The 22985-nt window shown below is 63.0% G+C and overlaps 1 protein-coding gene across 1 annotated transcript; it reads left to right on the forward strand.

The window, feature by feature from the left end:
• RHBDF2 (rhomboid 5 homolog 2) lies at positions 1-22567 on the forward strand. Its single transcript, XM_054593294.1, has 19 exons — positions 1-62; positions 10764-10966; positions 14031-14196; positions 14985-15109; positions 15470-15665; positions 15748-15951; positions 17091-17214; positions 17577-17691; positions 17850-18044; positions 18826-18937; positions 19146-19220; positions 19377-19538; positions 19766-19875; positions 20028-20091; positions 20173-20267; positions 20508-20583; positions 20739-20839; positions 21023-21176; positions 21826-22567. Exons 3-19 carry the CDS (start codon positions 14053-14055, stop codon positions 22243-22245), a joined length of 2472 nt encoding a protein of 823 aa, XP_054449269.1. The 5' UTR covers positions 1-62; positions 10764-10966; positions 14031-14052; the 3' UTR covers positions 22246-22567.
• The last annotated feature ends 418 nt before the right edge of the window (positions 22568-22985 follow it).

A 22985-nucleotide genomic window follows, 5' to 3' on the forward strand; every position in this document is an offset into this window, starting at 1 on the left:
AGGCGCCAAGGCCCAGCTGCGCGGCTCGGAGCTGCGTCCCGGGGACTTGGGGCCGCAGGGAGGTGAGCACGGGCGACCGGCGGGACCGGTCTCTTCGCCGCAGGGCCTCAGGTGCCGGAAGGGCGCGAGGGGTCGCGCCCGAGTCCGCCCTGGGTCGGCGGTGCGAGGCTGGCAAGGGTGCCCGCCCTGCGGAGCTCTCGGGCCCCACGTGGGCAAGCCGGACGCCAGAGGTCGGGGTGAGGCTCAGACGGGGCTGTGGGACCAGGACTGCCGGCCCCCGGGGCTCAGTTCGGACTAGACCCCTAGGGAGTCCCAGGGCCAAGGCCCTCCCGATGTGGTGGCACGACGATTGGGCAAAAGTTTTAGAGCCCTGGGAGGAAGAGAGGGGACTGCCCCAGGGCAGCAGCGCGCAGTCCCGCCTTGGTCCCTGTAAGACCTGGAATTCACATCCTTCCCTCCCCTCTCTCTGGGCCGAGCAGCGTGTCCCAAGGTGGAAACAGGTGTGGGAGGCTGGACAGGTGTCGGAGCTCGGAAATTGGACACAGGCGTCTTGACTTACGGACTAAGGGCCTTGGAAAGGTTGGCCCCTCTTTTTTGGATTAGGTTAGAGGGATACGTCCCTTAGGGGACATAGGCCCTTCACTCCAGGGCGGAGGTGGAGCCCAGGTCTCAGCCTCTGCCTAAGTCCGTGAAAGACTAAGGTAAGGGAGCAGGCTGCAGGGTCGGAGGGTCTGCAGGCTTGACCCCACATGTGCACTGCCTGCTGGTTCCCAAATGGCTAGCTAGATTCAGGACTCCTGTCTGTGACATTTGCTGGTAAAATAATGAGCCCAGTATCTGTGTTATGTTTCTGTCACTCTCTATAGGCAGGGCAGAGGGAAGAGTGACAAGTGAAGCTTGTGGCTCTGGACCATGGGGGTGATTTTGTTGGCCAGAGGATGTTTGGGAAAATGCACGTTCTGGTCGTCACAGCTCAGGGGAGGGTGGAGAATGTTGCTGCCATTGGACATCTAGTGGACAGAGGCCAGGGGCCTGGCCAAACACCCCGCGATGGGTGAGACAACAGCCCCCACAGCAAAGAGTCATCCCACGTAAACCGCCGGCGGCACCGCGCCGCAGCCTCTGGTCCGCCAAGGAGCAGGCGCTCCTCCTTTTACCGCCATTTGCTTCAGTACACTTCACAGATGTTGCGGGTTTTTTTGTTTTTGTTTTTGTTTTTTTAATAAATTGAAGGCAAGAGCCTCCACCAGTAAAAAAGATTATGACTGGCTTTATTGCGGTAGCCTGGAACCAAACCCACAATATCTCTGAGGTTTGCCTGTGCTGACTGACTCCCCTGCCTCCGCCTCAGTTTCCCCAGAGGTTTGGAAAGGAACTTGGAACAAACCTAAATGAGATAGACCAGGAGGTGCGCGGGCAGTTATTCCCCCAGCAAGAGGCTGCCTTTGGAGCCATGGGCCTGCCTCTGCCTGTTCAAACCAAGGGCCCTGCAGGAAGAAGGTCAGGGTGCCACGGGCAGGAGCTGACACCAGGGGCAGGGGGCAGTCCTGGGGTGCTTCACCTCTCAGGCAGCCTCCTACAAAGGAGCCCAGATGTCCCTGGGTGTCAGCTCTGTTCTCACAGGTTTTCCCAAAGCGGGATTGCTGATGCCGTCATGGACAGCTGATGTCATGTGACCCGCTGAAATTTTCCCTTCTAAACACACCTAACTCCTCCAGTATTTACACCGGGAAAATCACACCCAAGGGGTACAGCAAGTTTTCTAATTCCTTGTGGCTCCCCAACCTGCTCCCCCGCTGCAAGAAAAAACTCCACTGTGGTTAGACCAGAGCCTGGGGAGTGGGAGCAGGACACCCCACAAGTGGTTGCCGAACCAACGTGAGAGATGGGGGGCATCAGAGCCGCAGGGCAGGGGGACCCTGGCAGGGAGAGCTCTGGATTGTTGGCGCTGGGCTGAAGGGATATGCTCCCAGCTCTTGGGGACTTGGGCTGACTACGGGCAGGGTGAGATGGAGCAGCCACCTGTGCCCAGGTGCCAGGACCCCACCCCCCACCCCACCTTCCTTCCCATTTCCTGGCAGTATCCGCTGCCCCTTGTCGTGTTCACTTCTGGACGCTGGAACCCTGGCAAGGCAAGAAGGCAGGTGGCTGTTTCTGGTTTGCCTACTGCATTGTGTGTGTTTGGTTTTTTTGTTTGTTTGTTTTTGCCTTTTAACTTTAAAAGGCTGGAGTGAGATTCCCATCTCTCCAGTAAAACAAGAAACCAGAGCAGTGACCCCCATCAGCAGTGTGCCTCTCAGGGTGCAAGGCGACCCCCACGCTTGCACAAGGCCGCTCTGGAAGTCGGCGGGGGGTGGGGGGGCAGCATTGACCCTGGGCTGCCCTTTCCCAGGCCCTGCCCTACGTCCTTGTGCCACCTGCTCGCGAACTGACCACTAGGTGACTCTCAGCGGGCTCGCTTGTTTCCGAGCTGCAGCTACACCTGGCGTCTCTCACGTACTCGCTGCTCGGGACGAGACTTCTGATCCTCTAACGGGGAGGTGAATCACACCCCAAATGCGCTGCAGAGGCCGCGGGGGCCTGAGTCTGATTCGGGGCCAGGAGTAGTGTTTTCACTGCGGCCAGAGCTCTGGACACTGCTGTGGCCGCGTCGCAGGGTTCCTGTCGACTTGCTGTGTAAACTCTGTGCCCGACTAGACCCCAGCCGAGAGCAGGAAGAAGACAGGGTGCGTGTGTCTGTGTGTGTTCACGTCCAAGTGGCTGGGTGCCTCCCCGGCGTCGGATGTGAGCGGTGGTGGAATACGGTAGCCCCGGCGCCCCGCCCCGCCATGCAGTGTCGGGGAGATGTCCTCTCCCGCGGCCTCTCCCCTAGCACGTCCTGTGGGTCCCTGTGCCACCCACTTCGGAGCAGGCCTCGGTGTTGCCCTGGCTGCCTGTGGGGATTTCCAGAGTGAGCTCACACGTCTGCTCCCAGTTTCCTACCCTGTTGAGCCAGGCGTGGGGGAGGAGTGGTGGGGCCAGCAGCACCGGCGCAGAGTCAGGGCAGGGAGCCTGCCAGGCGAGGCAGCTCCCAGGACACAAGCCGAGCCGGGAGGCGGTGTCCTCCTGGCTGCCCCTAAAGTCCCTGTCTGTCAGATAGGCAGGAAGGGAACCTCAGGGAATTTCAGAGGGCCACCGTGTCCCCATTCCCTCGTTCGGGAGATGTGTCCGGGGACCATCCCAGACACTGGTCATCTGAGGTTCCAAAGCTGCTGGAACGGGCCCCCCAGGGAAGTGGTGGGAAGCCGGCGGACCAGCCTGGGACACTGGCCCAGAGGGCGGGGGGAGCAGAGGGAAGGGGCAACATGCAAGGCCCAGAGGCCAGCAGGCACCGTGGCCTGGGAGAGTGCGGTCAGTATGGTGGGGGTCGCTTGAATAGCCTGTGCCTCGGTTTCCCCCTCTGTGCAACGGGTAACGGCAGTCTCCGTGGCAGGGTTACTGTGAGGATCCAGCAGCAGTTCTTGTAAAAGCTTGGCCGGGCTGCCACGCGAGGAACATGGCATGGGAGCCATCAAGATAATGGTATCGGCATCTTGACCGCTTTGGGAGCTTGGGAGCCGGCGGCCTGCGCCCCGGGGTCATCGGGGTTGGGGGGCTGCAGTGCCCAGGTTTCAGCCTAGGAGCAGAGTCGGGCGTGAGCCACCACCCCCGCCCAGGGGTTTTCCTGCCTGCCTAAGCGAGTGTGTCCTCACAGTGTGTGTGTGTGTGGGGGCAGGGATGTCACGGAGGTGGCGACCTTCATCTCTGCCCCTGGGCTCTTGGGGCCGTGTGCAGGGCAAGTGCCCAGAACCTTGGCTTTCTCCTCTGTTCCCCACATGTGCCCTGCAGCGCCACCCGGAGCACCCTCAGGCAGTCCTGCTCGTAGCACCTGCAACGGGCACCTTCTCCGGTCCGGACGGCTTGGCTCTTGCTAGGCCATGCCTTGTGTGGTCCCAGGAGGCCTGGAGGGGACGGGGGTGGGGGGGGCCTGTGTTCTGGAGCAGGACTGGAGTCTAAGTTTATTACCAGCCAAGGAAGATAATGAGATAAGGCCAGAGGTGAGAGATTGTGAAAGCCTTTTGATAAGTTGAGAGGAGCCATCAAGCGCTGGGTGGTGCCTTTTCTGCGTGAGGGGGTAGGAGGGGCTCATAAACCAAAGGCCTAAGCTCCAGGGCTGGCCAGACCTGGACTCCTCCCAGAGTCACGGCCCCAGCCCCAGGCTTGTCCTTTGGCCACTTTGTCCCACCATTTGAGGTTGACAGGAGGCTGCAGGATGTGGGCCCCACCACCTCCTAACGAGGGGCTTTGGACAGGTGGCTTAACCTTCCCGAGCCTCAGTTTCCCCACCTGTTAAATAGCGATCGGTTCCCTCTGGGTTCTTGGGTCAGGTCCAGAGACCAAGCGAGCAAGGAGGGCAGAGGTCAGCCAGGATGTCAGTAACTGGCCACTGTCAGGGCACCATGTGCTGTACATTCATGATTTCATGTCACCTCCACTGGATTTCGGGGGCGGGGCATCACCCCATTTCACAGCAGAGACAACTGAAGCTCAGATGAGGCTGCTGGGCCAGGTATCCCCGCAGGACCACCCCTTTACAAGAGGACCCACCAACGGGGGGGATGGGAAGGAGTGATGAGTAGGTTGTTTTTTTTCTTTTTTCTTTTTTTTAAGGGAAGGGAAGGAGAAAGAGGGAAAGAAACATCGATCTGTTGCCTTTTGCACACCCCAGCCGGGAACTGGCTGCCGTAACCCAGGCATGTGCCCTGACTAGGGATCGAGCTGGCAACCTTTTAGTTTAAAGCAGGACAATGCACAACCCACTGAGTCACACCAGTCAGGGATACGAGCGGGTTGCTTTGCAAGTCCCCAGGTGGAGTGGCCTGGATGGGCCCGAGGCCCGGTGCCCCGAAGCCCTGGCAGCCACGGCTGAGGTCAGCCTCCTCCAGCAATCCAGCAAGCCGCAGGGCAGGGTTCAGGAAAATCAGGTTTATTAGCTCTTTAATGACTGTTTACAAGCTAAAAGGTGTTTGCCTGGCATGTTTCCTCCCTGCTGGGGCCACCCGGCACCCTCTCTGAGCGTGGTACGGTCCAGGACCCAGGGCAGCTCAGGGCCAGACTTCCGGCTGGAAGACCCAGGTCAGGTGCTTACCCGTCTGTAAAAGACTTTGTCCCTCAGCTGGTGGGCCTCCAGGGCGAGCCCTGGCCAATGGTGACAAGGGCACCAAGCTTTCAGACCCCTGGGAGGCTACGCAGCATTTTCAGCATAAACAGATTCAGAGATGCCAAGTGGCTCGTCCAAGATCACACAGCACTTAGGGCTGAGCCTACACCCATCGCCCCAGTTGGATGGCGTTTTCACCGTCTGGAGCCAGGCCACAGGGAGCGGGTTGGAAGATGGGTGGGTTCCACCTTGGCAAACACGAGGCAGCCCCATGCTGGGCTCCGGGGGTGGCTGTGTCTGGAAACAGCCTGGTCACACAAGGCAGTCAGGGACCCCCCGAGCAGGACCGCAGTGGGCTTCCCTGTTCCCTACCCACATGGCACCCTGTCTTTCCCTTGACCACTGAGCACGTGCAGGCCTCTGCCCCTTGCAAGGACCAGTGAAAGCCCGACCCCTGGGGCCCCGAGATCCCGAGAGAGGCAAGTCCAGCGCGCGGCGCCCAGAGGGCTGTATGCACCCTCTCCAGGAGCCCTCCTGTGCCCAGGCGTCGGGTCCAAAAAAGACCAGGGCCTTCCGGGCCCCCAGGTGCTGCGTCAGGCCCTTCCCCTTGCCAGCAGTGCTCAAGGGGCAGCAGGGCTTGGCGGGGACGGCGGGGGGGGGGGGGATGGGACGTGCCACTGTCCCTAGGGAGGCTCTGGCCCGTGGGCCCCTTCTGCCTGAGGCCCCGAGCCATGGTTGCCTCCAGGCTCCGGGAGCCACCGCTGGTCCGGGTGTGGAAGGGCACCATCCCAGGCCTCCGGCCAGGCACCTGTGTCCCTGCCCTGCTGCTGTTCCCTTGTCTGCTTTGACCAGCAGCTTCTAGAGTCCCAGAGGGGCCCCTGAGAGGGCGCCCTCCTGGGCAGGGCCAGCAGCGTGTCCAGCTAGGGGCCCCTGGCGACGCTCTCCCTTTCCATGGTGCCTGCCCTGTGTGCTGCCAGCAGCCTCAGCACCCCGAGGAAGCCTGATGGGGGGTGCGGAGCGACCCTGGGGTCCGCACTGCTCCAAAGACACAGCCCCGCCCCCGCCCCCCATCATGCGTGCGCTGCGCCCATGGCAGCGCCCTGGGACCGGGCACCCGCTTCCCGTGCCTGTGGTTGGCCACACCACCCAAGGTGCTCTAACTGGGTCATGGGGAGCCCAGAACCTGGGGGCTGATGGGACAAGCCAGTGGGTCCCCAAGCACCTGAACCTGTCCCCCCCAGCTCTTTCTCTTCCGAACCGGGTTTGAGCAAAGCCTGCGGGTGGGGCGGCGGGGAGCTCGGGGCTCCCTGGGCAGGATGTCGGTGGTGAGTGGGACCCCTCCCCATGGGACGGGGGGCACGAACCCGCAGGTGGATCTGTTCTTGCTCTCTGTTGGGGGCAGTGCCCATGCAGGGTGCTCGTTTGTGTTCAGCTTGTGTCTGTGGACCGGCCCCTCTGGGAGGTGGTGCTGGAGGAAGGGACCCAGAGAGCCCCTTTCTTCCCCCGCCCGTCTCTGACTTTGATGATTGGGTTTCAGCCTCCAGAGGGGGCTGTTGGCTTCCTTCTCTTTCTCCCCAAATCCAGTCCTTCGCACTTTTGCTCCGGTTCCCACTCCTGCTTGCCGGGCGGGGAGGTGTGCAGGGTGTCACTGGCTGTGCAGGCAACTTGGGGACCCGTGGAGTGGAGGGGACCGGAGCCATTCCCCGAGGCCAGCAGAACCAGGAGTTTTGCGGGGATTGTGTGGTGGGGAGGGCCCCGCTTCCTCTTCACCGCTTTCTAAAAACGACCGGTTCCCAGAAGGGCTGTGGGAGGGAAAGTCGGGTTTCGGTTTCTGCGGCAGTCAGGGAAGCAGGGAGAGGGCCACTTCCTCACTCCCTCCCCCTGTCATCCTGTGAGTCAGCAGGGGACCATTGCGCAGCCCAGCCTCCCCTGCCCTGGGCCTGGCCACTGGCTCCCAGGTGGGGGGGCGGGGCGGGCGGGGCTGGCAGCTGGAAGTCACTTCTACCTCCCTGCTGAAGGTCCCCTCAACTTCCTGGTCACACCTCCTGATGAATACAGACCTGCCTCTCTCCTCTCGGGAGGGAGGGGCGGCTTACCTCTTGTGTCCCCATTTGTGGTCATGGGCAGTTTGTGCCCTCCTGCCTGTGGCCTGCCTGCTTCTGTCTGGGAGCTACTGCCGGCTCCTAAAGTCCTGGGCGGGGAGGCTCAGGGCCTGGGGGCATGGAGACCCCCTCCTCTTTTAGCGAGACCTGGGAGCCTTCAGGAACCAGCTAGTGTGTGTTGGTGGCAGAGTGAGAGGGAGGGGACCGCAGCTAGTCTCCTTGGTGCCATGGAACTGGGGGCAAGCAGGCAGACTGGGCGGGAGGGACACTGTGTACCCTGCTCTGTGTTGGGACGGGATTACCTGGCAGTGTGTCCAGCCCCGCCCTCGGTGGGGAAACCGGCTTCTCCTGCCGCATCAGCAGGTGGGTGCTGCGTCTGCAGTTGCGTGGAATGTTCCAGGTCCTGGCTGCCACTCGCTGGCCTCAGGCTCCTGGGTGTGAGGGTGGTGGGAGCGCGGAGTGGACGCCTCGGCCCCCACGGTACCTCAGGGTGGTTTGAATGCAGCACTTCGCTTTTTCTGGGGGTCTGCCCCACCCCTACCCCTGCAGGACCCCGCCCTAAACCCCTGCCCTCTACCCAGGCCCCTTTGGAGTCTCTTAACTTGACTGGGGCAGAGCCTGAGGCCCCACCGAGGCCGGGGTCCCGCCCAGGCAGGTGGCAGTGGCTTAGCTAGGCGGGGTGGGCAGGCCCTTGGACTTCCAACCCCACTCGCGGGCTGGGCGCTGCGGCAGGCCAGGGGGTCTCATGGGCCAGGAGGGAGCCCGGTCCCAGGATGTCCCAATTTCCTGAAGTGAGCAAGCACTTCTGGGGCGCGGGAGATGAGTGCTGGGCAGGGTGCCCTGAAGCTCCAGCCCTTTTTCTGCCTGGGCCCCCGCAGCCTGGGCTCCTCCACCCACTCCCCACTACTCAGGTTATGCCTGGCGCCCAGGGTGGGTGTGTCCACCCTGTGCTGGCCCCGCCCACCCTCACTTCCGGGCCCTAGGGGCGGGGCGGGGCTTCTGGTGCACAGGTCGGGGCAGGAGGTCTCAGGAGCAGCACCCCCCTCCGCCCCCGCCCCGATGGAGAGGGGCTTGGGGAAGGGAGTGTTTTTACACCACAAGTGTGGGCTTCCTGAGTGTCAAAGCCAGCTATCACTTTATCCAACTCCCTTGCTTGACCGAGAGGGAGAGAGACAGGGAGGGTGCTTCCAGGCCAGGACTCGCACTGCCCTACAAAGGTGGGGAAAGCAGCTCTCCTGGGCACCACCCCCTTCCCAGAAAAGGTGTCCCCACCTGTGCCTCTGCCCCCAGGGTGAGGCCATTTCTCCTGGGGACACCCAGAGTTGCCCTGGGGCCAGTCCCAGAGACCCAGTCCTTCAGCCTGCGCCAGTGCCAGCAGCACCGTGGGTCCTGGGCCAGGGGTCCCCGCAGGGGCGGTGCGGCCTCGGGATGGACGGGCTGGCCCGGGAGCGCGTGCTGTGTGGGGGGTTGGGACAGCAGGAGGGCCTCGGGGGACTTGTCCAGGGCTGTGTCCTCCATCCTTAGCCCTGGTGGCAGGGCCAGGCGGGACAGGCAGCACTCAGCGGAGCCTCCCCGAGGACCCGGCTCCGGGGCTGGCCACAGAACTGGGGGTGACAGTTTCTGCGCAGGGTTGCTGTGGCCACCTCCCACCTGCCTTCCATTCGGTGAGCGATGAAGGGGGCTAACTCCGTAGCTGTGAGGACACGGACAGGTGGGCTCCTCTCTGCAGGATGCTATGAGAGAGCAGGTGAGAAAGCGGTTGATTCTGTCTGGTGGTGACAAGGAAGACTTCCTGGGTGAGGTGACCTTTTTTCCCGTAAAGCAGTGTGTAGGTGTTGGCCAGGCAGCCAGGCAGGCCGGGTACAGGGCCTCTGATAAGAGGAGGTAGCAGCTGGGGGGATGCGGTGTGTCTGTTGGGGTGTGGGGACAGGCTCTGAAAAGCAGGGGGTGCCGACTTGTGGGGGTGTGATCAGCTCTGAGTTCCAGAAGGATCCTGCCTGTTTGGTGACCTTACTGGAGCTTGGCCTGGCAGCCCCATGCCCACCCCTGGCCTCCATCCCTGGTGCTGGTTTCCCAGGACAGCGCTCACCTGATGCCCTCTCTCTGCACCCCGCCCCAGGGAAGGCCAGACCAGGGAACCTTCCGTGCAGGGGCCCCAGGTGAGGCTGTTGTCCTGGAGCTGTCCCTGGAGCAGGCTCAGAGTGGCATCATCACGTGGCGCCTGCCCAACGCCGAAGCCCATCTTCCCCGGGGCCTGCAAGGCCAGGACACTCAGCACTTGGGTGTCGAAGGAAGGGTGCCTGAGCTTGTTGGTCTAAAGGAGCAGGGAGCGTCCTGAGCCCCCTGCTTTGCCTTGGCTTGCCCTCCACGGCCCTGCCACATCCAAAGCTCCTCACCTGAAGCTGGAGGATTCCAGCAACCAAAGACCCCGATCCGATAGATAAAGCGAAGGGCAGCTGCCCTGTGGCCCCGGGGGTCCCAGACCCCTGCTCCAGCCTCTGGTTCACCCCGTGGCAGTTCCTCGGGCGCCTCTGGGTGGCTGGGCCCGTGAAGAACACAGTTCGCAGAGAGCTCAGGTGCTGCCTAGGTTTCCCTGGGGATGGGACTCTCTGCTCTGTCTCCCTGAGGGGAGGGTCTTCCAGCCCTGAGCGCACCCCAAGTTCAGGGAAGGTGGTACGGCAGCAGTTTCCCAAGGAGACCTCAGGCCCTGGAGCCAGAGCAATGGCAGTCCCGGCTGCTCCCCTTCCTGGCTGTGTGACCTTGGGCAAGTTACTTGGCTCCCCTGATCCTCCGTTGCCTGCCCACAAAATGGAAATGACGGTGACCTCTGCGCCGAAGGGTGTGTATGCGCGGGAGGGGCGAGCAAGGCCCGGCGCATCTGCGGACCGGACCCTGCCCCAGCAGCCCTCGGTGACCTGCCCCAGCAGCCCTCGGTGACGCCTCAGGACGGCTTGTCATGCTGCGGGCAGCAGGACTTCTCAGAGACAAAGGGGGCGCCGCCAAGTTCTTCCCTTTTAAATGCCTGATTTTACGTTCGGGTGGATTTCATACCAATGACTTACTTAAAGCAAAACAACCACAATAAAGCACTTGCAGTTCATTCCAACACTGCCTTAAATATCTGGCCCTTTCAAATTGAAAAGAAACCTTAGAACACAGCCAACAACTCCTGGGTTTTTGAAGTTAAATGTTTCTGGTAAAGTGATGTAGAAACAAAAAAAAACCGTCTTGATTTTGGGTTCCCAGCCAAGAGCAGGGGTTTGCAGGTGAGCACCCTGAGGCTGGAGCCCTGGGCTGCGTAGCTCACCACCACCAGGGAGGGACCCTTACTCGGGGGATGGGGACACACCTCCTTTAATCCCTCATCCTTGAGGCCGGTGGAATTACCCTCCCATTACGGGCGAGGAGCCTAGGTCGGTCAGGAAGGTGCTCAGGCTCGTGTCCCTGACACAGCCCTTGAACTTGCCCTTCCCTTCTTACAGGCTTGCGAGCTGTGTGCACAAGGCGGCCGCCCTGCTTGACGGAGCCATCTCTTCATCTTTCCATCTGTCCCTGCATGTGTCCGCCTCTCCACACAGCTGAAGCTTGACCCCAGAGCACCCGTACAGAGTGAGGAAAGGACTAGAACATGCTCTGAAGACCTGCAGCAGACCCTGAAGCTGTGAGCTGAGCCCAAAGTCTGAGGGTAGGAAGCTGGTGGCCAGGAGGGTGGGCCCGCGGCGCTGGCTCCTGAGGGCCGGCACCTGTGGGCCAGCACTCTCCTGACATCGGGGAGGCAGCAGTGAATACGAGGCAGCTGCTTCAGGCAGTCACGGGGGGCTCCTTGGAGGAGGTGGCGCTCCAGCAGGGACTGGAGTGATGAGAAGGCCCCGCCCGCATTGTCGTGTGATGATCTGGGGACGGAGGGACCAGCACCGCAGAGGCCCGACATTTATGAAGCACCTACTTTTTTTTTTTTTTTTTAAAGATTTTATTTATTTACTTCTTAGAGAGGGGAAGGGAAGGAGAAAGAGAGGAGAGAAACATCCATGTGCGTTTGCCTCTTGAGCGCCCCCCCACTGGGGAACTGGGCCTGCAACCCAGGCAGGTGCCCTGGCGGGAACCGAACCAATGACCCTTTGGTTCACAGGTCGTGCTCAGCCCACTGAGCCACACCAGCCGGGGCTTGAGATGTTTTTTTAAACAGCATTATTGAGATGTGAGTCCCATAAAACTCATCCCTTTACGTAGTGTCCATTCAGTGGTTTTTAGCACATCCACAGGTATGTAGGACCGTCAGCACAGTCAGCCTCCGAACACTTGCAACCCCTCCGAGTGTGACCCCCGTCCTTCAGCTGTCACCTCCCTGCGGCCCCGAGCAAGCTCTTCTTTCTGGGTCTAGACTTGCCTGTCAGGGCCTTGCTCTGAAGGGACTCCGGTAGCACGTGGGCTCTGTGTGGCTCTGTCACTGGGTGCAACACCCGCAGAGCTCTGCTCCTGCTGTGCCCGGGCGCTGATCCAGGGCGTGGCCGCAGCGGGTCCCGTGGGAACAAGGGGGCCCTTTCCCGCTCTTGGCCTGACGAACACATCGCCGTGAACATCCCTGAACAGGTCCTGTGCAGATCCACTGCGCTCACGTGTGCCATATTCATCCTTTCGAGGCTCAGGAGGGAGGCGGTAACTCTCCCGGTCGCGGTGAGGATGTGGTGACCGTGGTCAAGTGCAGGCCCGTGTGTGCAGGTCAGGCCCAGGCTGCAGGTGCCAGTCTGTGCTTCTGACCCCGACCCCCAGCGCCTCCCTACAGCGCTGGGTGGGGGGAGACAGTGGGGGGCCCACCGCAGCGGGGCAGGTGGGGGTGGGCGAGGAGACAGAGCCACGCACGGGCCAGAGTTCCCAGTGAGAGTCTGGGCTTGATTTTAGGTGAGAACAGGGAGTCATAGGACAGTATTGAGCAGGGAGTGACATGGTGTGATTTGTGCTTTTAAAGACGACTTCCGCCGCAGCGTAGAGAGTGGTCACGGGGCGGGGGGCCCGAGGGCAGCAGGTAGACGAGTCGGGAGGCACTGTGACGATTCAGGTGACAGAAGATGGTGGCCTGGGTGGGTGCCGCGTAGAGACAGAGGAGAGGGACATTCGGAACACACGTGGCTGCCGCGTTGCCCTGTCGTCCCACACCTTGGCCCCGCGTCCCTTGGCCGGATGGCTCCTGCGTGACACTGCCCTTAGCCTGTGCACAGCCAGGGTTGGCACCCTCATCGGAAGGTGGCGGTGGAGTCCCTGGCCTCGTGCGAGGCCAGAAGAGACCAAACCTGCCCCAGGAGCCTTGGGAAGTGGGATGAGGAAAAAGCAAAGGACTTTGGTGAGAGAAAAAAGGAACAGGGCAGAGTGAGTGACGGCAGGCGAGCACAGGATGGGCAGAGCATGCTCATTCCAGTGGCATCACAGGGGACGTGGGGATTGGAGCGTGGGGTAAACTTACCCCGATGGGGGTAAATTACCACCTCCTCTGGGCAGGGCTATTTGGCAAGATCCGTCGAAATCTGGAACACACTTACTGTCCAGCCTGTCCAGCCTGGCAATCCCACCTCTAGAGCTGCCCTGCGATAGCGCTCAGACGGGCGCGCGGCGTAGTGGGGAGCGCGCGTTAACGCGGGACGCGGGTCCGAAGTGCTGGGTGCACCCCGAATAACCCCCAGCCCGGAACCCAGCGCGTCTCGGGGCAGTCCAGTCCCTGAAGCCTCTGCAGTCGCCAGGGCAGTTACGGCCGGTCGTCTGTCTGTCTGTGTTGGTGGGAAGTGTGCGCTCCGTGGAAGAAGAGGTGTGAGTGGGTGTGAAATAAGCGCGTGGCTTCTGTTCCAGGTGCAGAGAGGCATCTGGAAGGACAGGCACACGGCTCCTTCCCAGAGGGCGGGTGGCCAGGAGCTCGCTGTCTGCGTCCTCTGGTCTTCTGAGCCTGCTCGCCTGCCTGCCTGCCTTGCGTGAACCTATACCATGTTTTGCTGTGTGTGACGCGCACCCACGTTTTAGTGCGCACTATACACAGGGTTATTATACCCATAGTATGTAATCATTACACTCATGTATAATGTGCACCCTTATTTTTCCCTCAAAAATTTGGGCAAAAAAGTGCACATTATATCACTTTTCTCATTAAGGTAGAACATTTTTTCTCTATGAAAAGAAAAGTACGAGACATGTGGCAGTTTCAGTTACCTTTGAAAAAGGAACTGGGCAGCCACAAGCAACAGGGACAGATGGCTTTCTAGTTTCAGCCGCCACCTCCTCCCCTCCCAGCCCAGGGGCTCCTGTGAGAATTGAGCGGTGCCTGTGGAGGGGGAGGCGCGGGGTGGGGGGGTGGCTGTTAGTGGCACAGGATTGTTCCCTGGCCGTCTTGTCCTCCCCCAAGCCCGGCCCCGGGGACGAAGGCAGGGCCCAGCCGCCTGGCAGTCAACATCTCTGCAGGCCCCCGTCCCTTGTCCTCCTGCTCCTTTCTGTGTGTGGTCCTTGCCTGAGCTGAGCCCAGGGATGAACTGATGTGGGGAAACTGGGGACTTTGCGGACCCTACTGGTCCGGAATGCAAATAAAAGGGGACAGAAACAGACCTTCTCGCCATACCCACTCAGTTCGGTCTCTGCCACATGGTATAGTGTCTGGAGTTAGAATCAGCTTTTGGCAGGTGGTTCTCAGTCTGGGCTGCCCGCCCTGGCACCTAGGTCCCTGTGTCCCCTCCGGTCCTCAACACACCTGTGCCCCCCCGCCTCTCTTCCAGCCGTCCTGCCCCCCTGCCTGCCATGGCCTCTGCGGACAAGAATGGCGAGAGCGTCTCCTCCATGTCCAGCAGCCGCCTGCAGAGCCGGAAGCCGCCCAACCTGTCCATCACCATCCCGCCGCTCGAGACCCTGGCCGCTGACGAGCAGACCAGCATGCTGCCCCCGGTAAGGGGCGGCCGGGGCTGTGCCCCGCCCCAGGTGACAGATGTGCCCACATCTCACGCTTCGGGCAGTTTCGCTTCCTGGTGGAGGCCCCTTCCAAGCACGGCGGTCTGCGTGGCCCCCCTCTCAGGCCCGTACCCCTCCCTCCAGGCCCTGAGCGTCACACGCAGGGAGCAGACCCTGAACTAAGGGTCTCATTGGGGTGCAGAGAGAAAGAGAGGACGGGTCTGCCAGTCCCACTTGGGACCTGGCTGCCTCCATCTCCTCGCCCAGGCCCTTCCGAGGGGCACAGCTGTCTGGGACTCGGGTGAGGGGGGCCCTCGTGTCCTCGGCATCAGCGGCCTCACCGCCCAGTGCTGCCCCTCGGAGCATGGAAATGAATCAATGTGTCGGACAGGCCAGGCCATCGGTCCATAAAGAGCTCATTGAAAATGGGCTCCACACGGCGTGGGCCATGCACAGCCTGCAACATAAAGGGGACTATGTCGGTGCTGCCCACGTGCCCCGGGGGCTCTGCCACACGCAGAGAAACAGGCCAGGGCGTCACAGTGTGACGGGGGAGCACTCAACAAGGAACAGGGAAACGCCTTCTAGGGTTTTCTGAAACACATTAGAAAATGGCGAGTTTGCATTCAAAATAAAAGCAGCTCCGGGGTGTCCCTTGGGGTTGAGGTTTGTCTCAGAGTTTTCACATTGGTAACCAAAGAAGACAGAGCCCAGGGGCGGGGCCCCGTGAGGCTGCTGTGCGTGTGCACACGCCCACCCTCTGCTTCCTACCCGTCCTCCCACAGCAGCCCAGGAACCCAGCCTACTTGAAGAGCGTCAGCCTCCAGGAGCCACGGGGACGATGGCAGGAGGGCTCGGAGAAGCGGCCCGGCTTCCGCCGCCAGGCCTCCCTGTCTCAGAGCATCCGCAAGTGAGCCTGCGCCCTGCCCCGCCCAGCCACCCGCCGACGGCCCCGTAGCTCCGCAGGGCCTGTCCTGTGTCCCCATCATAGAAGGTGTAGGCTGGCACTAGTGAGCAGCCTCTGTGGAGAGGGGGACATGCTGCAGGTGGGGAGGCGGAGGCCCAGGGGCATGTGTGCCTCACCTAAAGTCACAGTGGGATTCCAGGGGGTTCGAGGAGCCGGCGGTGGACCACTGCCGCTCCAAGTGGCTCTCAGGGGCTGTCCCAGCCCAGGTTCTCATGCTCTGGACTTTGGCCATTGGGTACCAAACCAGGGGCTCAAGGGAAAGCTGATCTGTGCACACCCCCACCCCCGCCTCCTCTGCTGCAGGGGCACCGCGCAGTGGTTCGGGGTCAGCGGCGACTGGGAGCTGGCGCGGCAGCACTGGCAGCGCCGGAGCCTGCACCACTGCAGCGTGCGCTACGGCCGCCTCAAGCCCTCGTGCCAGCGCGAGCTGGAGCTCCCCAGCCAGGACACGCCCTCCTTCCAGGGCACCGAGTCTCCAAAGCCCTGCAAGATGCCCAAGGTGGGCATCATCGGGCCTCAAGGGGGCGGCCGGCGACGTGGCCCGGGGCCCTCGGCCCTGCTCACCTCGCCCTGCCTTCCAGATCGTGGACCCGCTGGCCCGAGGCCGCGCATTCCGCCACCCTGACGAGGTGGACCGGCCCCACGCCCCGCACCCGCCGCTGACGCCGGGGGTCCTGTCCCTCACCTCCTTCACCAGTGTCCGCTCTGGCCACTCCCACCTGCCTCGCAGGAAGAGGATATCTGTGGCCCACATGAGCATTCAAGCGGCTTCCGCCCTCCTCAAGGTGAGGCGCCTCCTCCCTTCCCCAAAGCAGCCCCCCAGAGCTCACCAGGCGCCTCTGTCTGTGCTCAGGGCCTGGGACCCCAGGGCGGAGAGAGACGCCCATGTCCCAGCTTCAGTTCCCTCCCGAGCCCCTGCCGCCTCTGTCGTGTGGGCAGTGGTTTCTGCCCCAGCGCAGAGGCTGGGAACTAGACGTGAAGCCTGTGGTCCGCACTCACCACCTGCAGTCCCTGAGGCCAGCATTTGCACTGAGTGCGGGGACTGCAGGCTGAAGGGGGCCCGTGTCGCTGCCCTGCAAGAGCCCCCAGCCCAGGTGAGGGGGGACGTCACCATTCAGGTGATGAGTGCAGGGCCTGGCCAGAGGGGGTGCTGCCTCACCTCGCCCAGGAGAAGGGCTGATGTCAGGGAAGGCACTGTCCCTGAGCCCAGAAAAATAAGGGAAAGAATGAAGGGAACAGTATTCTCAGCAGAGGGAACAGCTTATGCAAAGGCCTGGAGCCCTTGAGGCTTGAGGTGGGGAATTGGGGACTTCCCAGTGGCTCAGGTGGTTGGAGTGTCGTCCTACTATACCAAGGTTGCGGGTTCAATCCCAGGTCGGGGCACGTGCATGGGTCACCAGTGAATGAATGCATGCATGGGTGGAGCCAGTGGGTTGATGTTCTCTCTCTTCCTCCCCCTTCCTCTAAGATGAATAAATTTAAAAAATATATTTTTTTAAGTCCTGTAGGTAGGAGGGGGCATGACACTTTGGGGGAGCAGCGGGTGGTTCCCTGTAGCTTTAGTTACAGTGGCAGGAGATGGGCTCAAAAAGGTGGGCAGGGGCGCAGTGTGCCGTGCCAGGGCCAGGACTGTGGGGAGGCGGCCCGCGTCTCGAGAACAAGGACGCAGGATGAGTGGGCAGGTGCCCCCTGCCCAAGCCGGAGGGCACGAGGCTGCTGGGAAGAAGATGGCGGCACACCGTGGAGAAGGGACGATGCATTCGGGGCTGTGGTGGAGCCGGTGCCTTGTTCCTGGCCCTCCCTGCTCCAGGCAGCGTCCCACCTCCCGAGGCACCATCCCCAGGAGGAGGGTGGGCTTGACCGTTCCTCTGGTGTTGGGGGCGCCCGAACTGGGCCTGATGCCCATGCCTCCGCCCGTGCGCAGGGGCGCCCGGTGCTGGATGCTGCTGGACAGCGGTGCCGGGCAGTCAAGCGCAGCTTCGCCTACCCCAGCTTCCTGGAGGAAGATGTGGTCGATGGGGCAGACACGTTCGACTCCTCGTTTTTTAGTAAGGCAAGCGTGGGGTGTGGGCCCTTGGGGCAGGGGGACAGGGTGGCCTGGGAGCTAGGAGGGGTGGCCTGGCTGTGACCATTCCCTGCCAGGAGCCCCTGAGATCCAAAGGCACTTGGGCGGGATGGGATGTGCCAGCTTGTGGAGCTCCTTTTGGTCAGAGCAGGAGCCGGGGGTGAGGCAGGACGCCAGCCAAGAAAGTCGGCCCAGGGCCGAGCACCTGAACCTTCCATCCCCCTCCTGAAGAGCCTGCTCGTTCTGCCTTATCCTGCCCTCGAACTGCGCTGCAGGGGCAGTAGCAGGGGCGGGGACTCCTCACCCTGTCTCTCGTGTCCCCCACTCCACCGCCACCCCAGGAAGAAATGAGCTCCATGCCTGACGATGTGTTTGAGTCTCCCCCGCTCTCCGCCAGCTGCTTCCGGGGGATCCCACGCTCGGCCTCCCCGGTCTCCCCCGGAGGGGTGCAAGTCTCGCTGTGAGTTCCGGCAGTCTCTCCTGCAGGAGGAGGAGGGTGGCGTGGCCAGGAAGGGGCTCCCCCAGAGCCCTGTGACCCTGCGGGGGGCCCTCCAGGCCGCAAGTCCCTCCTGGGCTGTATGAGGTGGGCATCGGGCTGACCGCCACCGTCCCCGGCAGGAGGGAGTATGGCCATGCTCCGGTGCCTGCAGCCAAGCGCGGCAAGCGCATCGCCTCCAAAGTCAAGCACTTTGCCTTCGACCGGCAGAAGCGGCATTATGGCCTGGGTGTGGTAGGCAGCTGGCTGAACCGCAGCTACCGCCGCAGCATCAGCAGCACAGTGCAGCGGCAGCTGGAGAGCTTCGACAGCCACCGGTGAGCGGGCGGGGCCCCGTCCTGGGCCTGTGCCCTCCACGAGCACCCCAGAAGGCTCCTGGGCCCTCACTGCCTCTTCTCTACCCTCCCCAGATTTGGGCTCCCTGGTGGCAGTGCGTCACCAAACATTCATTGAGCTCCAGCTCACAGGCCCCGCGACTGAGCCCCAACAGACCAGAGCAGGGAGGACTGGGTGGGTCAGAGGGACAGTTAGAAGCTGTGAGGGGTCTGTGGGGGAAGACACATCCAAAAACCTTGGAGGAAGCCGGAGAATTGGGGGGCGGGGGGCAATTCTCACAGAATGGACGATTGTCAGTGACCCAATAGACAGTGTACCTCAAGTTACAAAAAATGAAGTAAAAACGGGTGTGGCGAGTGTCCCGAGGAAGAGGACAGAGAGTGGGGAGTGGCACTGGGGAGGAGGACAGCTGGGGGTGGGGTGCCTTCAGGGAGAGCGTCGGTGGGCTGGCTGAAGAGAAACGGGGAGAGCACCCCTGACAAAGGAAGCAGTATGTGCAAAGGCCCCGGGGCAGCGAGGAGAGGAAGGTGGCTGGGGCAGTGGGTGGGCACAGCAGGGCCTGGCAATCAGCGGGAGGGGGCAGATGTTAGACTGGAGCCCACGTGCAGCGGGAAGCCACCCGAGGGTTTCAAGCTGGGAGGGAGGCGCGTGCAGGTGCCTTTTGGAAGTCCCTGGTGGGGGACGGGTGGAAGGGAGCAGAAGCGGAGGGCAGGGAGCAGATGAGAGCCCGGCGTGGGGCGCTGACCCTGGCCTCTGCCGCAGGCCCTACTTCACCTACTGGCTGACGTTCGTCCACATCATCATCACGCTGCTGGTGATCTGCACGTACGGCATAGCACCCGTGGGCTTCGCCCAGCACATCACCACCCAGCTGGTGAGTGGGGCTGAGGAGGTGGGACTCTGCCTGGGGGAGTCCCAGCCCCCCCAAAAGGCTGCAGCATTGTGGGCCACCGAATCCTCCTATAGCAGCATTTGGCCCGGGTGGGAGGGTGCGCTAGGCTCCCATTGCTTTGCCCCTCAGCCCCTTCCTGGGGGACAGAACCCCCTGACCTCTCCTTCCGTCCCTTCCACCGCTGCACCAGGTGCTCAGGAACAAAGGTGTGTACGAGAGCGTGAAGTACCTTCAGCAGGAGAACTTCTGGATTGGCCCCAGCTCGGTGAGGGCCAGGGAGAGTCTGTCCGTGGGGAGCCCTGGGCCCTGTCTCCCCCGGCCGGGCAGGGTGGGGGTCGGCTTACCCAGGAGGCCCCCTCCTCAGGGAGCCTCAACAGGGCGGCCAGTCTGGGCCCAAGCTCACCCCCTCCCCCCACCCCAGATTGACTTGATCCACTTGGGAGCCAAGTTCTCGCCCTGCATCCGGAAGGACAAGCAGATCGAGCAGCTGGTGTCGCGGGAGCGAGACCTGGAGCGGGACTCGGGCTGCTGCGTCCAGAACGACCACTCAGGCTGCATCCAGACCCAGCGGAAGGACTGCTCGGTGGGGGCCCGGGACCACGTCCCTCGCGCCAGCCTTGTGGGGAGGGTCCCTACACAGGGAGGGTGCCGGCCTCCCCAGTGAGAGCCGGGTCACCCAGCTTGTGGGGGCCAGGGAGATGGGCCTGGGCCCTGGGAAGCTGGGGAAGAGCCCTTGTCCTGGAGGGTCCCCTGACCACCTTGATGGGCGTGGCCCTGTCCTGGCATGACCAGCCTGCCTCCGTCCCCCAGGAAACTTTGGCTACTTTCGTCAAGTGGCAGGACGATACGGGGCCCCCCATGGACAAGTCCGACCTGGGCCAGAAGCGGACGTCAGGGGCCGTGTGCCACCAGGACCCCAGGTGCGGCCCCAGGGTGGCCCTCGGCAAGGCTGGCTGAGGGGGCAGGGTTAAGGGTCACGTTGCCTGTGCCACCCACAGGGACATTGGCAATGGGTGTGGCAGGCTAGGGGAGCCACAGCCCTCATTTTGGACCCTCTGACCTCTGCTCCCAGAACCTGCGAGGAGCCGGCCTCCAGCGGTGCCCACATCTGGCCCGATGACATTACCAAGTGGCCAGTGAGTACCCGGGGCAGAGAGTGGTCAGGGAAGGGGGAGGGGGCTCCTGCTCACGGGCCTGCCCCCGCCGGTGCCCCGCAGATCTGCACGGAGCAGGCCAGGAGCAACCGCACAGGCTTCCCGCACATGGACTGCCAGATCAAGGGCCGCCCCTGCTGCATCGGCACCAAGGGCAGGTGAGCGGCGGGCCCGCCCGGGCCTCCCTGAGCTCCCCCACCCGTGCCGGCCGCTGTCCTCCCTCGTCCACTCCGGGGCCGCCTGTGGTGGGAGCAGGACAAAGGGGCGCTTTCCCCAGAGCCTGGGTCTCTGCAGAGGGGCCCCACCATCGGCCGGTCGTGCTGGCTGTGGCCAGGCACCGGCTCCAGGCAGGGCGGGCAGGGGTGCCTGCTGGGGCCCTGACTACCCCTGTCCCCCAGCTGTGAGATCACCACCCGGGAGTACTGCGAGTTCATGCACGGCTATTTCCATGAAGAGGCGACGCTCTGCTCGCAGGTGAGACGGGGTCTGGCAGGGGCCTGGCGGGGCCCTGGGCATAAGACACTGGACATGGCCGCTCGGGAGCTGGCCTCACGGTGCCACCCCGCACCCCACGTCGGGGCCGCCGCCCGGCCAGGCCCAGGCACCAACCTCCGTTCCCCCGCCCCCAGGTGCACTGCCTGGACGAGGTGTGTGGCCTGCTGCCCTTCCTCAACCCCGAGGTCCCAGATCAGTTCTACAGGCTCTGGCTGTCTCTGTTCCTCCACGCTGGGTAAGGCTCCCCGGGGCCCGCCCCCCCGACACCTGTGGCAGCCACCTGCTGGACCCCGGCAGAGGGGCCCCTGCGCCAGGGCACCGCCGGCGCCGCCCGCCAGGCCCCCCTTCTGCTGGAGCACCGGACTGGTGGCTGGGGGCAGTTGTGGGGAGGCTGATGCCGGTGTGTCCCCTACGCCAGCCTGGTGCACTGCATCGTGTCTGTGGTCTTCCAAATGACCATCCTGCGGGACCTGGAGAAGCTGGCCGGCTGGCATCGCATCTCCATCATCTTCATCCTCAGCGGCATCACCGGCAACCTCGCCAGTGCCATCTTCCTCCCCTACCGGGCAGAGGTAGGGGCTCGGGCAGGGCAGGAGGGTGGGGAGGGCCAGCTGCAGTGCTCCCCGCCCTCCTGCCCGGAGTCTGCCGCGGGCCATGTGGCCCCTGCCCTGCTGCGCCCCGCAGAGGATGGACGGCTAAGCTGGAGGCTTATTGGCTGATCCTTTAATCCCGAGCATTGAGGGAGCGTGTCTGAGTCATGCTCAGATAGTACCTCCACCCAGACCTTTCTGGACTCTCTCCCTCATTCTGTTCCTTTTCTTTGCCTCGTTTCTTATGGCCTTGCCACTGCCTGCCACCCTATCACGTAGGCTGAGCTGGAGGAAATTGCCAGGAGGGTGTGACCGTTCTTGACCCACAGGAGTGTCGGTTTTTGATCCATTCACCCTCACGCTGTTGCCCTGTTCGGTGTTTGGCCCCTCCCCCAGAGCACCGGCGCGTGGTTCTCCACCTTTGCCAAATGGGCAGGTGGAAGCAGCCTGGCCTCCGTCCAGCAGCTCGGGCCAGCCCCTGAGCCTCGGGGCGCCCAGACTGGATGAGGCAGGTCCCAGTGTTGTGGCCTGGCTGTGCCCAGGGCTCCCTGCACACCTGGGACCTGGAAGCGACCCTTCTCTGCGGCCATGCCACCCTGAAAACCACCCACCTCCTCTCCCCTTTGCACAGGTGGGCCCGGCGGGGTCCCAGTTCGGCCTCCTCGCCTGCCTCTTCGTGGAGCTCTTCCAGAGCTGGCAGCTGCTGGAGCGGCCTTGGAAGGCCTTCCTGAACCTGTCCGCCATCCTGCTGTTCCTCTTCGTGTGCGGCCTGCTGCCCTGGATCGACAACATCGCTCACATCTTTGGCTTCCTCAGCGGGCTGCTGCTGGCCTTCGCCTTCCTGCCCTACATCACCTTCGGCACCAGCGACAAGTACCGCAAACGAGCCCTCATCCTGGTGTCGCTGCTGGTCTTCGCCGGCCTCTTCACCTCGCTGGTCATCTGGCTCTACGTCTACCCCATCCACTGGCCCTGGATCGAGTACCTCACCTGCTTCCCCTTCACCAGCCGCTTCTGCGAGAAGTACGAGCTGGACCAGGTGCTGCACTGACCGCCAGCCCGGCGGGGCCGGGCGAGGCCAGTGCCCGCAGCGCCGCGGACGACATGGGGGCTGTGCCTGGGACCGGCTGCCTGCCTGCAGGGCACCCCACTCACACTCCAGAGACCCACCCATGGACTCAGTGCCCAGGCCCTGGGCCCTGGTCAGAGGCGGCCGTCAAGGCGGGTCCCCTGGGGGCCCGAGGGGACTCCGTGCACCCACTTCTCCGCGGCTCAGGGCTCAGGCCCCGACTCAGCTGCTGTCAGGACCGCCTCCTGGGAGTGGGCTTCTTTCTTCCCAGGGTCCTCAGGCTGCTGCCACCTCCCGCCTCCGCCCCCACTGTCACAAGTGTGCCTTCACCAGGGACGAGGCCTGGCATCCCGCCAGGTCCCCGCCCCCGCTTCTCCTCCCCCTCGGCCCTGCAAGCCCGTGCCTCCGCGGCCTGCTGGGTCTGCCTGGAAGGCGACCGGACGCTGTGGCCCGGTGCAGCGGAGCACACGGAGGGACAGACCGGGGAGCCAAGAGCCTTGGCCTGTTTGTAGCAAGCCGAGGCTGCGCCCCCTCCCCCACTCGGTGTTCTGCGTCATGGGGTTGGCTCAGACCACGGCCAGCCCTGACCCCCTTTGCCTCACTGCCCCCCAAGTTGGGGCAAGGGCCGGGTCACCCCATGGACACACTCCCAGGCATTGCCCAAAGCTCACTCAGGCCCATTTTATACTGGTTTATATCATGGTCCTAATTTTTAAAAGGAA

The sequence above is a fragment of the Pteronotus mesoamericanus genome, unplaced genomic scaffold (genome assembly GCF_021234165.1).
Source record: "Pteronotus mesoamericanus isolate MK-2021 breed Mesoamerican mustached bat unplaced genomic scaffold, CSHL_Meso_final scaffold_408, whole genome shotgun sequence".
In the NCBI taxonomy this organism is placed as follows: Eukaryota; Metazoa; Chordata; class Mammalia; order Chiroptera; family Mormoopidae; genus Pteronotus; species Pteronotus mesoamericanus.

What these genes read in the sequence shown, in the direction of transcription:
- RHBDF2 (XM_054593294.1), top strand. Translation starts at nt 14,053, where the DNA reads ATGGCCTCTGCGGACAAGAATGGCGAGAGCGTCTCCTCCATGTCCAGC. An exon ending in GGAGGGGTGCAAGTCTCGCT is followed by an intron (nt 17,692 to 17,849) that starts GTGAGTTCCGGC and finishes CGTCCCCGGCAG; the next exon opens with GAGGGAGTATGGCCATGCTC. An exon ending in CCCAGCGGAAGGACTGCTCG is followed by an intron (nt 19,539 to 19,765) that starts GTGGGGGCCCGG and finishes TCCGTCCCCCAG; the next exon opens with GAAACTTTGGCTACTTTCGT.